The sequence below is a fragment of the Colobus angolensis genome, unplaced genomic scaffold (assembly GCF_000951035.1).
Source record: "Colobus angolensis palliatus isolate OR3802 unplaced genomic scaffold, Cang.pa_1.0 Scaffold139, whole genome shotgun sequence".
Lineage (NCBI taxonomy): Eukaryota > Metazoa > Chordata > Mammalia > Primates > Cercopithecidae > Colobus > Colobus angolensis.
In genome coordinates, this window is record NW_012114477.1 from 98836 (window position 1) to 112098 (window position 13263).

The following is a 13263-nucleotide window of genomic DNA, read 5'->3' on the forward strand; positions in this document are numbered from 1 at the left end:
GGTGGTGATGGTAACAGCTCACATATAATGTGCTCTTCTGTGTGCCAAGCACTCTACTGTGTTGCCAAAGTCAGGATTTCTCACACTTAAGCTTTTCAGGTCTCATCTTTGTAGGCTTTGCCAGATCAACTTACCGCCTGTACTACCGTTTACTAAAAATTTTTAATCCAGTCCAAAATTTTTTTTTTTGCAACGGGGTCTCTGTTGTCAAGACTGAGCGATCACTGCAGCCTGGAACTTTTGGGTTCAAGCCATCCTCCCACCCCAGCCTCCACAGTAGCTTGGGACCACAGGTGTGCGCCACCACACTAGGCTAATTTTTAAATTTTTTCTGAAAATGGGGTCTCGCTCTGTTTCCCACTCTGGTCTTGAACTCCTGGGCTCAAGCGATTCTTTCGCCTCTGCTTGCCTTGGTTTCCCAAAGTGTTGAGATTACAGGTGTGAGCCCAGTCACTTTTTTTGTTGTTGTTGAGACTGAATCTCGCTCTGTCTCCCAGGCTGGAGTGAAGTGGCCGCGATCTCGGCTCATTGCAACCTCTGCCTCCCGGGTTCAGGTGGTTCTCCTACCTCAGCCTCCTGAGTACCTGAGCTTACAGGCGCACGCCTTCACACTCGGCTAATTTTTGTATTTTTGGTAGAGACGGGGTTTCACCATTTTGGCCAGGCTGGTCTTGAACTCCTGACCTCAGGTAATCCACCTGCCTCAGCCTCCCAAAGTGCTGGGATTACAGGCGTGAGCCAGTGCGCCCAGCCAAGTCACTTTTGAAACTAAAAATTTACTTTGAGAGAAAACTTGAAATCTCTCCACCAGAAATGGAAAGCTGCTTTCACTTGTTTTATGTAGAAGGTAAAAATTAATATAGTTAATATAATGAAAATAGATCATTATTAACAAATTCTAGCTAGATTTTGTTGTTTAAGGCTGTGGGATAGAGTTCTTTTGTTACAAAGGAACATTGGTATTCATAGATGTTAAAGATAAACTAGGGAACTTAGATGTTCTCCTTGAAGCAATCAGAAGTTTCAAAAAAGAATTGAAAAGGGATTAACTTTCTCCTTAGGTGTTCAGCATTATTTAAGATCACCTATGCATCATCTGAAGCCACAATCCCAGGTCATCTTCATCACCTTCCCCAGTGGAATGCCTCCTGTGTTAAAGCCCACAACAACCCCTGTGGTAGGGACTGTTATTCTCATTTGATTTGTGAGGAATCAGACCCAGAGAAAAGTGAAGTGACTTGTCCGGGGACTCATGGCCGTGAAAGAGTAGAACGGAGATTCCAGTTCAGGGCTCTCTAATTTTTACCATGACAAACTATTGGCTGCCTCAAGTCAGGGAGGTGGAAGCTTCAGTGAGTATGATTGTGCCACTGCACTCCAGCTTGGGTGACAGACCAAGATAGATTAAGGTAAAGGGGACAGTGCTGCCCACTTCAGGAGGCTGTGGTGAGGCAACAAGGGAGGATGCTTTGTGACCCTAGAGCCCCATGAAATGTAGGTTCTATACTTTAAATTCTAGGATCAACCTGGGAGTCGATGGCATCACTAGATGAGATGCTGGCAGGACTAGGAGGCGTAACAGTGTAGTTAAGAGCACCAGTATAGCATTGATTGGATAGATCCAGATTTTAGCATAGTAGTCATGTGACCTTGGGCAAGTAATTACCCTTGAGAGCCTCAGTTTTGTCATCTGTAAAATGGTGGTAGTTCTTATCTGAAAAGTTTGTTATAAGGAGCAAATGAGAACATACCCATACAGTGCTTAGATCAAGGCCCGGCACACAGTGATCCCAGTAGTATTGGGAGTGCGTTTAAATGCCAGACTGAGGAGTTTGGATACTAATTTATGGAGCACTCTGCAAGGCTCAGGGGGAAGAGGGTAGAGCTCACAATCTACATGGCAAGACAGGTGAATGATTCATAGAGATAAATTCCCTAACAGCGTACCCAAAGTAGCCAAAAGAGTGCTTTGGGGAGACCTGACAGGCTTCCTAGAGCAGATGAGCTTTGCTTAGTCTTGAAGGATATAGGGAGGAAGATCTTTGCAAGCAGGGGAAAGGACGTGGAGTGTTTGGAGAACTGGGATTGCAGGGTGCAGTTGCAGCCAGGAGCAGAGGTTGGGGACAGTGGGAAGGTCGGTAGGAATGGGAATGCAAGAAATGAAGTTGGGAAGATGGATTGGGGACAAACCATCAAGGGTCTTTATGACAGGTCAGGGAATATGGGTATTCAGTGCATTATGAAGAGCCAGCAAAAGTTTTGAAACAGGAGAGTCATTAATTAGGTTGGTCTTTTTTAAGAAAGAGAATTTAGACAGTATTGTTGGGCAAGACTGTTGAGAGTAGTCCTGGAGAGGAATGTGGAGCGCCTGGAATAGGATGTTGAGATGGAGAGACACATGGTGCCTGGATAGCTGGGCGAACCCTTGAATGCAGGTCTGTTTTGTGGAAGGTGTGGAGCAGGATGTGGGTGAAGGCAGGGAAGGGAGAGGTTGAAGAAGATGATTCTGAGACCACTGGGGGTGGGTGGTGATGCCTTTTTATAAAAGGCCATGGAGTTTGTTTTGGACAGGCTGAGGGATGTTTCTCTGTTGTATTATAGAGGGTTAAATTGAGGCTTTGAGGGGTTGAATGACTTTTCTTGAGTTACCAAGTCTATAAGTGTCCAGAACTGCTAGTTCAGCTTCAGTGTTACGACTCCAGAAGAATCTCAAAAGCTTTCTCTTTTTTTTTTTTTTTTTTTTTGAGAGGGAGTCTCGCTCTGTCGCCCAGGCTGGAGTGCAGTGGCGCGATCTCGGCTCACTGCAAGCTCCGCCTCCCAGGTTCAGGCCATTCTCCTGTCTCAGCCTCCCGAGTAGCTGGGACTATAGGCGCCCACCACCTCGCCCGGCTAATTTTTTGTATTTTTAGTAGAGACGGGGTTTCACTGTGTTAGCCAGGATGGTCTCGACCTCCTGACCTCGTGATCCGCCCGCCTCGGCCTCCCAAAGTGCTGGGATTACAAGCGTGAGCCACCGCGCCCGGCCCAAACTTTCTCTTCTTAACAGGTCTCTGCTGTTTCCTCCTGACATCAAGGAACAACCATGTCATCAGAATCCAGCAAAAAACGGAAGCCCAAAGTCATCCGAAGTGATGGAGCCCCAGCTGAAGGAAAGCGGAATCGATCTGACACTGAGCAGGTGAGATCAGTCAGGGTTGCCATGCTGCAGAGAAATTATATCTCATGGCCAAGCACCTGGCTATGTGTTTACAGCAGCTCGGGGTCGCATCTGCCAGGTACAACTTTTTGGTGGCTTCCACTTGATCAGGTGACTGGGATTCCCGTTTCTTCACAAAACCTGAGTGTCCACATCTGGTTTAGCTGCAGCATCTCCAAAACTAACAAGCCTGTATTAGACATGATTAGCACCTGCACAGAGAATGTATTCCAGTATGATATGTGTCTCCAGTTTTCCTGATGGTCAGAAGAAGGCAGTCCATCTGCAGCATGGCACTGGAGCTCCAGATATGTTGAATCCCAGGGTGTGCTGCTGGGACAATACCTGCAAACTCTTGTCTCCAAAAAAAAAAGAATGACTCCACTATGGTATAGCCACCCTATGGGATATTATGGAACAGTTAAAAAGAAGGAAGTCAGTATGTGTGGTATGTGTGTAAGGACAAGGAAAGATCTCCAAGAGAAAGTGTTAAGTGTAAGAAGAAAGCTAGAGCATAACATGTGTAATGTGAACCCTTTATGTTAAAAAATAGAAAAGACTCACCCAAAAGGAGAACTATAAATTTCTGTGGGTACCTGTATATATAAGTAAATAGGAAAGATCTGGAAAGATACACATCAAACTGGTAACAGTGCCTAAATCTTGGGAGGAAGTAGGTGTGGAGGCAGGTGGTTAAGGAGATTTGAAACTTTGAATTTCTTATAAGAATATATTCATGGTTGGGCACGGTGGTTCACACCTGTAATCTCAGCACTTTGGAAGGCTGAGGCAGGCGGATCACTAGGTCAGGAGATCGAGACCATCCTGGCTAACACAGTGAAACCCAGTCTCTACCAAAAATACAAAAAAAAAAAAATTAGCCGGGCGTCGTGGTGGGAGTCTGTAGTCCCAGCTGCTCAGGAGGCTGAGGCAGGAGACTGGCGTGGACCCAGGAGGTGGAGCTTGTAGTGAGCCAAGATTGCACCACTGCACTCCAGCCTGGGGGGCAGAGTGAGACTCTCTCAAAAAAAAAAAAAAAAGAATATATTCATATATTTTGGCCAGCCGTGGTGGTGCACTCCTGTAATCCCAGCTACTTGGGAGGCTGAGGCAGGAGAATCACTTGAGCCCAGTAGGCAGAGATTGCCATGAGCCGAGATGGCATCACTGCATTCTGGCCTGGGCAACAGAGCGAGACTTTTGTCTCCAAAAAGTATATATATGTATATTCATATATTTCTAATTCGATTCAAGATAATGTTACTGTTATGGCCTGAGAGCTCGTGGTCGGCGGGTTCTTTTCTTCATTTTGTCTGTTTCTCTGTCCTTGAATCTGTCAACTTCCTTTGTGACTTAGCTATTTAAAAAAATTTTTTTTGAGACAGGGTCTCACTCTGTCACTCATGCCAGAGTACAGTGGCACGATTTTGGCTAACTGCTGACTCCCTCTCCTGGGCTTAAGCGATCCTCTCACCTCAGTCTCCCAAGTAGCTGGGACCACAGCTGTGTGCCACCATGCCCAGCTAATTTTGTATTTTTTGTAAATATGGGGTTTTGCCACGTTGCCCAGGGTGGTCTCAAACACCTGAGCTTAAGTGGTCTGCCTGCCTTGGCCTCCCAAGGTATTGGGATTATAGGTGTGAGTCACCCCCACCCAGCTGGAATTCCTCTCTATAGTAGACTGCCATGCAGCCATTTTGATTGAGATCTGTATTTACTGGGATGGTCATATGGTTTGGCCATGTCCCCACTCAAATCTCATCTTGAATTGTATCTCCCAGAATTGCCACGTGTTGTGGGAGGGACCTATAAGGAGGTAATTGAGTCATGGGGGCCAGTCTTTCCCATGCTGTTCTCATAGTGAATAAGCCTCACAAGATCTGATGGGCTTATCAGGGGTTTCTGCTTTTGCTTCCTCCTTATTTTTCTCTTGCCGCCGTCATGTAAAAAGTGCCTTTTACCTCTTGCCATGTTTCTGAGGCCTCCCCAGCCATGTGGAACTGTACGTCCAATTAAACCTCTTTTTGTTCCCAATTTCAGGTGTGTCTTATCAGCAGCATGAAAACGAACTAATACAGTAGAATCATACCAGTAGAGTTGGGGGGTTGCTGAAAAGATACCTGAAAATGTGAAAGCGACTTTGGCCCTAAGTAACAGGCAGAGGTTGGAACAGTTTGGAGGGCTCAGAAGAAGACAGGAAAATGTGGGAAAGTTTGGAACCTTCTGCAGACTTGTTGAATGGCTTTGACAAAAATACTGATAATGGGCTGGACATGGTGGCTAACGCCTGTAGTCCCAGCACTTTGGGACGCTGAGGCAGGTGGATCATGAAGTCAGGAGTTCAAGACCAGCCTGGCTAAGATGGTGAAACCCTGTCTCTACTAAAAATACGAAAAAATTAGCCGGGCATGGTGGCGGGCGCCTGTAATCCCAGCTACTCGGGAGGCTGAGGCAGAGAATTGCTTGAACCAAGGAAGTGGAGGTTGCAGTGAGCCGAGATCATGTCACTGCACTCCAACCTGAGCGACACAGTGAGACTCCATCCCCCCCAAAAAAAAAAAAAAAGTTGATGATAATATGAACAATAAGGTCCAGCCTGAGGTGGTCTCAGATGGAGATAAGGAATTTGTTGGGAACTGGAGCAAAGGTGACTCTTGTTGTGTTTTAGCAAAGAGACTGGAGATATTTGCCCCTGCCCTAGAGATTTGTGGAACTTTGAACTTGAGAGAGATGATTTAGGGTATCCGGTGGAAGAAATTTCTAAGCAACAAATCATTCAAAAGGTGACCGGGTTATGCGCAGTGTCTCACGCCTGTAATCCCAGCACTTTGGGAGGCCAAGGTGGGCAGATCACTTGGGGTCAGGAGTTCAAGACTGGCCTGGGCAACATGGTGAAACCCCATCTCTACTAGAAATACAGAAATTAGCCGGGTCTGGTGGCAGGTGCCTGTAATCTCAGCTACCCATGAGCCTGAAGCAGGAGAATTGCCTGAACCTGGAAGGCGGAGGTTGCAGTTAACTGAGATCACGCCACTGTACTCCAGCCTGGGCGACAAGACTGAGACTCTGTCTCAAAATAAATAAATAAATAAATAAATAAAAAAGAAAGAAAAGAAAAACCCATTTTTTGAGGAGAAATTCAAATTGGTTTCAGAAATTTGCATAAGTAGCAGGAAGCCTAATGTTAATCTCCAACACCATGGGGAAAATGTCTCTAGGCCTTGTCAGAGACCTTCATGGCAGCCCCTCCCATCACAGGCCCAGAGACCCAGGAGGAAAAAGTGGTTTTGTGGGCCAGCCCCAGAGTCCCTGTGCTGTATGCAGCCTAGGGACTTGGTGCCCTCTGTCCCAGCCACTCTAGGCACGGCTGAAAGGAGCCAATGTAGAGCTTGGGCTATAGCTTCAGAGGGTGGAAGCCCCAAGCTTTGGCAGCTTCCGTGTGGTGTTGAGCCTGTGGGTACACAGAAGTCAAGAATGGAGGTTTGCTCCACTTGGATTTCAGATGTATGGAGACGCCCGGATTCCCAGGCAAAAGTTTGCTGCCGGCACACTCATGGAGAACCTCTGCTAGGGCAGTGTGGAAGGGAAATGTGGGGTTAGAGTCCCTACTGAGGCACTGCCTAGTGGAACTGTGAGAAGAGGGCCACCGTCCCTCCAGATCCTAGAATGGTAGATCCACCAACGGCTTGCACCATGCACCTGGAAAAGCTGCAGACACTCAATGCCAGCCCATGAAAGCAGCCAGGAGGGAGGGAGAATGTATCCTGCAAAGCTACAGGGGCAGAGCTGCCCAAGACCATGGGAACCCACCTTTTGCATCAGCATGACCTGGATATGAGACTTGGAGTCAAAGGAGATCATTTTGGAGCTTTAAAATTTGATTGCCCCACTGGATTTTGGACTTGCATGGGCCCTGTAACCCCTTTGTTTTGGCCAATTTCTCCCATTTGGAATGGCTATATTTACCCCCATTGTACCCCCATTGTGTCTAGGAAGTAACTAGCTTGCTTTCGATTTTACAGGCTCATAGGTGGAAGGGGCTTGCCTTGTCTCAGATGAGATTTTGGACTGTGGACTTTTGGGTTAATGCTGAAATGAGTTAAGACTTTGGGCGACTTTTGGGAAGGCATGATTGGTTTTGAAATGTGAGGACATGAGATTTGGAGGGGCCAGGGGCGGAATGATATGGTTTGGGATTCAAATCTCAACTTTAATTGTATCTCCCAGAATTGGCACATGTTGTGGGAGGGACCCAGAAGGAGGTAATTGAATCATGGGAACCAGTCCTTCCCGTGCTATTCTCATGATAGTGAATAAGTCTCGCAACATCTGATGGGTTTATAAGGGGTTTCTGCTTTTGCTTCCTCCTCATTTTTCTCTTGCCGCCGCCACGTAAGAAGTGCCTTTCACCTCCCGCCATGATTCTGAGGCCTCCTCAGCTATGTGGAACTGTAAGTCCAATTAAACCTTTTTTTGTTCCCAGTTTCAGGTGTGTCTTTATTGGCAGCATGAAAGTGGACTAATACAGATGGGAAGTTGCACTTAACAGCACAGATGATATGATCCCGTTTTGTTTACAAATAAAATGTTTATTTATCCACAGTCTTCACAGTGGTGTTGTTTCGGACTGAAAGGCGAAATTATAGGCAATTTTTCCGTTTTCTTTTTGATACTACTCTGTATATTCTGAATCTTTGACATCAGGCATGCATTACTCTGCAATCAGAAAGCAAAAGAGGTTTCTGTTTTGAAGAGAAGAAAAGCATTTGATTTAAGGACCAGATCTTTTAGAGACTTGATTGGGGCTTCATTGTTACTGTTTTTATCTAACAAGAGATGTCAGCCAAGTGTCCCTGATCCCAACAGGGAGACTTTTACCTCACGCACACAGAGCCTTTATCCTTACCTCTACAGGAAGGTAAATACTACAGTGAGGAGGCCGAGGTGGATCTGCGGGACCCTGGCAGAGACTATGAGTTATACAAGTACACCTGTCAGGAGCTACAGAGGCTGATGGCTGAGATCCAAGACTTGAAGAGCAGGGGTGGCAAGGATGTGGTAAGAAGGGGGACCACGTGGCCGTGAACCTGGTGGGTATGCATAGATGAGGCTGTTTTTGCACCTACCAGGGCCCTTCCTGATCTTGGTCTTCTGTCCTAGCCATGATCAGGTGATTGGATCCTCAGGGCTCCCAAAACCTATTAATTTATTGGAACTTCTCATTACCACTCAGTACCAATTACAGTAATGAAAGTACAGGATAATTAATTTTTTTCCCTACTAATTTGATCATTTATCCAATTAATATTTATTAAGTGCCAGGCATTTTGCTAGGTGTTGAGAAATGATGGTACTTATACATTTGCTTGATACAAAGATTGATATGTATAAGTAAATTATAGATACCAAAAATGAAATTATCATTAATAGTAAGTGAATAAATGAGGTTTTAGGGGCAGAGAAATTAAACAATGTGACTAAAAACTTGATAGATAAGTTTTTAAAAATCCATTTTTTTCCAGGAATTGCACATATTCATGGTTATACTGACAAGTTTTGTTACGATTATTGCATTCAATCTATTGTAGCCAAGCTTTATGGCTATAATTCTGTTATTTTCCATTTAAGTTATCCTGTAATGTTATTTATAGAGGTCAAATTTTATGGCAAGATGTTACTATTGCCGGAATCTCTATGTAGGATCTGTAGAGACGGATTGTGCCTTCGCTGCCTTTATTCCATCTTCAATTCCTGTTACTCTAGTCCAAGCAGAAATTGCTTTTTTTTTTTGCCTGAGATTCTTAAGCGTTTTCCTTATACAACCATCCCTCTTATTTTCTTCATGACTTTTCTCATGGTTCTGGGCTCCCTCCAGTGCCTATGTTTGGCCCCAGATGAGGATGGGTCAGTGGTGAGGGACGGAAGGAAGCTGAGTGAGCCCCTGTCATCAGTGGGCTTTACTGTTTTCTTTGCTCACAGGCAATCGAAATCGAAGAACGGAGGATTCAGAGCTGTGTGCATTTCATGACTCTAAAGAAGCTTAACCGATTAGCCCACATCAGGTTGAAGAAAGGAAGAGATCAGACTCACGAGGTAGGAGTTAAAAGGTTTAATTAACCTTCCTCCTTTCTCCTCCTCATCCCTTTCTTTTTTTTTGGAGACAGTCTCGTTCTGTCCCCCAGGCTAGAGTCCAGTGGCACAATCTCGATCTTGGCTCACCGCATCCTCTGCCTCCCAGCTTCAAGCAATTCTCCTGCCTCAGCCTCCCAAGTAGCTGGGATTACAGGCGCCTGCCACCACCACTATGCCCGGCTAATTTTTGTAGTTTTTAGTAGAGATGGGGTTTCACCTTGTTGGCCAGGCTTATCTTGAACTCCTGAGCTCAGGTGATCCACCCGCCTCAGCCTCCCAAAATGCTGGGATTACAGATGTGAGCCACTGCACCCAGCCCCATCCCCTTCTTTATTCCCTTTGCACCTTCTCTTAGTTTGCTGACCCTCTCCTCTGCCCCATCCTGACTTGCCCTGCTCACCTCTGATCTTATCCTCCTTTCAGGCTAAGCAGAAAGTAGATGCCTATCACCTGCAGCTCCAGAACCTGTTGTATGAGGTGATGCACCTACAGAAGGAGATCACCAAATGTTTGGAGTTTAAGTGAGTTTGGGAGGACAGGGCTTTGGCACATGTGGTCTCTCGGTAATTGCTTTTTCCCATGTAGCTCGCTGTAAGTCTGTTTCTTTTTTTTGTTTGTTTTTGAGATGGAGTCTTGCTCTGTCACACAGTCTGGAGTGCAGTGGCAGAATCTCAGCTCACTGCAACCTCCACCTCCTGGGTTCAAGCGATTCTCCTGCCTCAGCCTCCCACTACAGGCGCCCACCGCTACACCTGGTGAATTTTTGTATTTTTAGTAGAGACGAGGTTTTGCCATGTTTGCCAGGCTGGTCTCGAACTCCTGACCTCAGGTGATCCTCCTGCCTTGGCCTCCCAAAGTCCTGGGATTACAGGCGTGAGCCACCACGCCTGGCCTAGTCTCTCTTTAAAAAGAAATCTGATGAGCTTAGAAAACTGTAGGATCTGGGAGAAGGGCAAATTGCAAGGGTGAATGTGGGAGAATTGCAAGCCATGGTTTCAGGCTACATAAAGAATCTCAAAAGTCTCTCTGGCCTTTTTGAGTTTTGAGCTCTGCACTTGGTAAAAAGCAGGTCTCTCTCCCCATCAGGGGTCTTTACATTACCAGTTTGGTTCCAGGGTACATTGTATGGGAGCAACTCACTTCCAGTCATATCCTTTTAACCTTTTGGCCCAGTTTTCCTTTCTGTAGTCCCAGCATTCATTTTTGCAAATGGATTTTATTCTTTGGAACCTGAATTTCTTGCTGCTTAGCTGCCTTCAGGTGAAGAAACTACAATTTGTCCATGTCCTTCCTCAAAACCAAGCTGAGAGATGAGAAGGGGGAAGGAGTAAACGGGAAGAGAAGGGAAAGTGTTCTCATTTGATCAGACCTGTTTATGCAAACTGAAAGCAGCTTTTATCTCAAACTTGACATGTGCAGGGGGCCCATTAGACATTGGGTCCGAAATATTTTTATTAATCATGATGCTGATTTTTTTTTTTTTTTTGAGACAGGATCTCACTCCTGTCACCCAGGCTGGTGCAGTGGCATAGTCCTGGCTCACTGCAGCCTTGACTTCCAGCCTCCTGAGTAGCTGGGACTACTGGCGTGCGCCACCATGCCTGGCTAATTTTTTGTATTTTTAGTAGTGATAGGGTTTTGCCATGTTGGACTAGTCTCAAATTCCTGGTTGCAAATGATCCACCCACCTTGGCCTCCCAAGATGCTAAGATTATAGGTGTGAGCCACCACGCCTGGCCTGATGCTGATTTTTTTTTTCTTTTGTTTTCTAAGACAGAGTCTTGCTTTGTTGCCCAAGTTGGAGTGTGGTGGCATGATCTTGGCTCATTGCAACCTCTGCCTCCCGGGTTCAAGCGATTACAGGCGTGAGCCACCACACCTGGTTAATTTTTAGTAAAGACAGGGTTTCACCATGTTGGCCAGGCTGGTCTCAAACTCCTGACCTCAGGTGATCCACCCGTCTTGACTTCCCAAAGTGCTGGGATTACAGGCATGAGCTACCGTGCCCATCCCTGATGCTGATTTTTGAGAGGCATGTTTATCTGTTCCACAAAATCATTACCTAGTAAAAGTTAAATATGAATAAAGGTGAAATCTGCATCAGGTCTGTACTTGAGTTAATAATACTGTACCATTGTCAGTTCCTGGTTTTGACAATGTATAATGTGGTTAGATAAGATAGTATCATTAAGGGAACTTGGGTGAAGGATACATGGAGGAAATAAATTGTCAGTATTATTTTTGAAACTTCTTGGAGTCTTAAACTGTTTCCAAATTAAAAAGGTATCAAAAACAAAATAATGTGATGCACTGGTCTGTAATCATCATGCAAATGGAAACTGACAAACCCAGAATATAGTGGAACTTACGCCTGTTGGGAGGCAGGCGGCCACATGGAAGGAGCATAGGCCCTGAAGTTACACATCCTGGGTTCAAATCCCAGCTTGGCCACTCCGTAACTGTGGACCTTGGGCAAGCTGCTTACTGATAGAAGCCTCCATCTCAGTCAAATAATGGAGATGAAAACTCCCCACCTCTTAAGAGTTGTTGTGAGGCTTGAATGAGGTGAGGATGACATATAGTGGGTGCTTATTAATATATGATAGCTGCTATTATTATTACCGTCATCTGACCATAACCTGAGCACTTAGCTATGTTAATGCAGCAAGGAGGGTTAGATTTTTTTGAGATGGAGTCTCACTCTGTCACCCAGGCTGGAGTGCAATGATGCATTCTTGGCTCACTGCGACCTCTGCCTCCTGGGTTCAAGCGATTCTCCTGCCTCACCCTCCCAAGTAGCTGGGATTACAGGCATGCACCACCACACCTGGCTAATTTTTAGTAGAGATGGGGTTTCACATTGTTGGTCAGGCTGGTCTCAAACTCCTGACCTTAGGTAATCCACCTGCCTCAGCTTCCCAAAGTGCTGGGATTACAGGAGTGAGCTACTGCGCCTGGCAGAATTTCTTTTCTTTTTATAACATGTAAATCACTATGCATGCAATGGTTTAAGCCTCTAGATCTTTTTCCATTCAGTTCGCCCGTGCTGGGTCTTCCCCGTTCCATTCTTACATAGCTAATGTCTTGAACTTAAGTGCAGACCCTTATATTTATTCCTGTTAAATGACATGTCTTGGTTTCAACCTGACAGCCTAGGCCCAGGCTGTAGTGTTTTTATTTGACTTTTTAGCTATTATCTCTCCTGCTCAGCTTGGAGACATTTGTAAATTTTATAAGAATCCCTTCCGAGAATTTAGCTAATTCCTGGGTAAAAAGGTTGGACAGCGTGGGTAAGGATCCTGTGGCATGTCAACTACCTTTCTCCACACTGAAACATCTGCTAATGAGCATTTGTGGAGAAGATTGGATTCCAGGATCCTAAGTAGTTGTAGACCAAGGCTAAGCAGGCATATGTTGGGGGTAACTTTGGGCCTGCTTAAACTACAGTTTGGTTTCCTGAGAACGGCAGCATGATGTCATGTTTTTGTCTGTAGGTCAAAGCACGAAGAAATTGATCTGGTCAGTTTAGAGGAGTTTTATAATGAGGCTCCACCAGATATCAGCAAGGCCGAAGTCACCATGGGAGACCCTCACCAGCAAACACTGGCACGTCTGGACTGGGAGCTGGAGCAGCGGAAAAGGTAGCATTTCCTCCTTCCTGACCTTTTAACCATAAAGTGTCAGTGCTTTGTCATGACCCAGGATAAGGCAGCAAAGCACTGTGGAACTCTCAGAAAAGTTTCTGCGACCAAATCCATTTTATGATTAATTCACACTGAATATTTTAAACTTCACCAACTTCATCATGGATGGGGTTGGGGTTATAATTGCTTAAGGGCCTTTTTTTTTTTGAGATGGAGTCTCACTCTGTCTCCCAGGCTGGAGTACAGTGGTGTGACCTCAGTTCACTGCAACTTCCGCCTCCCGGGTTCAAG

General features: G+C 45.6%; 1 protein-coding gene across 1 annotated transcript in view; it reads left to right on the forward strand.

The window, feature by feature from the left end:
- Positions 1-3052: 3052 nt before the first annotated feature.
- Positions 3053-13263, forward strand: part of THOC5 (THO complex 5) — a 44034-nt gene continuing 33823 nt past the window's right edge. The window contains 5 exon segments of the mRNA XM_011934805.1: positions 3053-3178; positions 8111-8254; positions 9176-9289; positions 9752-9849; positions 12823-12969. Of these exon segments, the coding sequence (XP_011790195.1) occupies positions 3083-3178; positions 8111-8254; positions 9176-9289; positions 9752-9849; positions 12823-12969 (599 nt within the window). The 5' untranslated portion in view covers positions 3053-3082.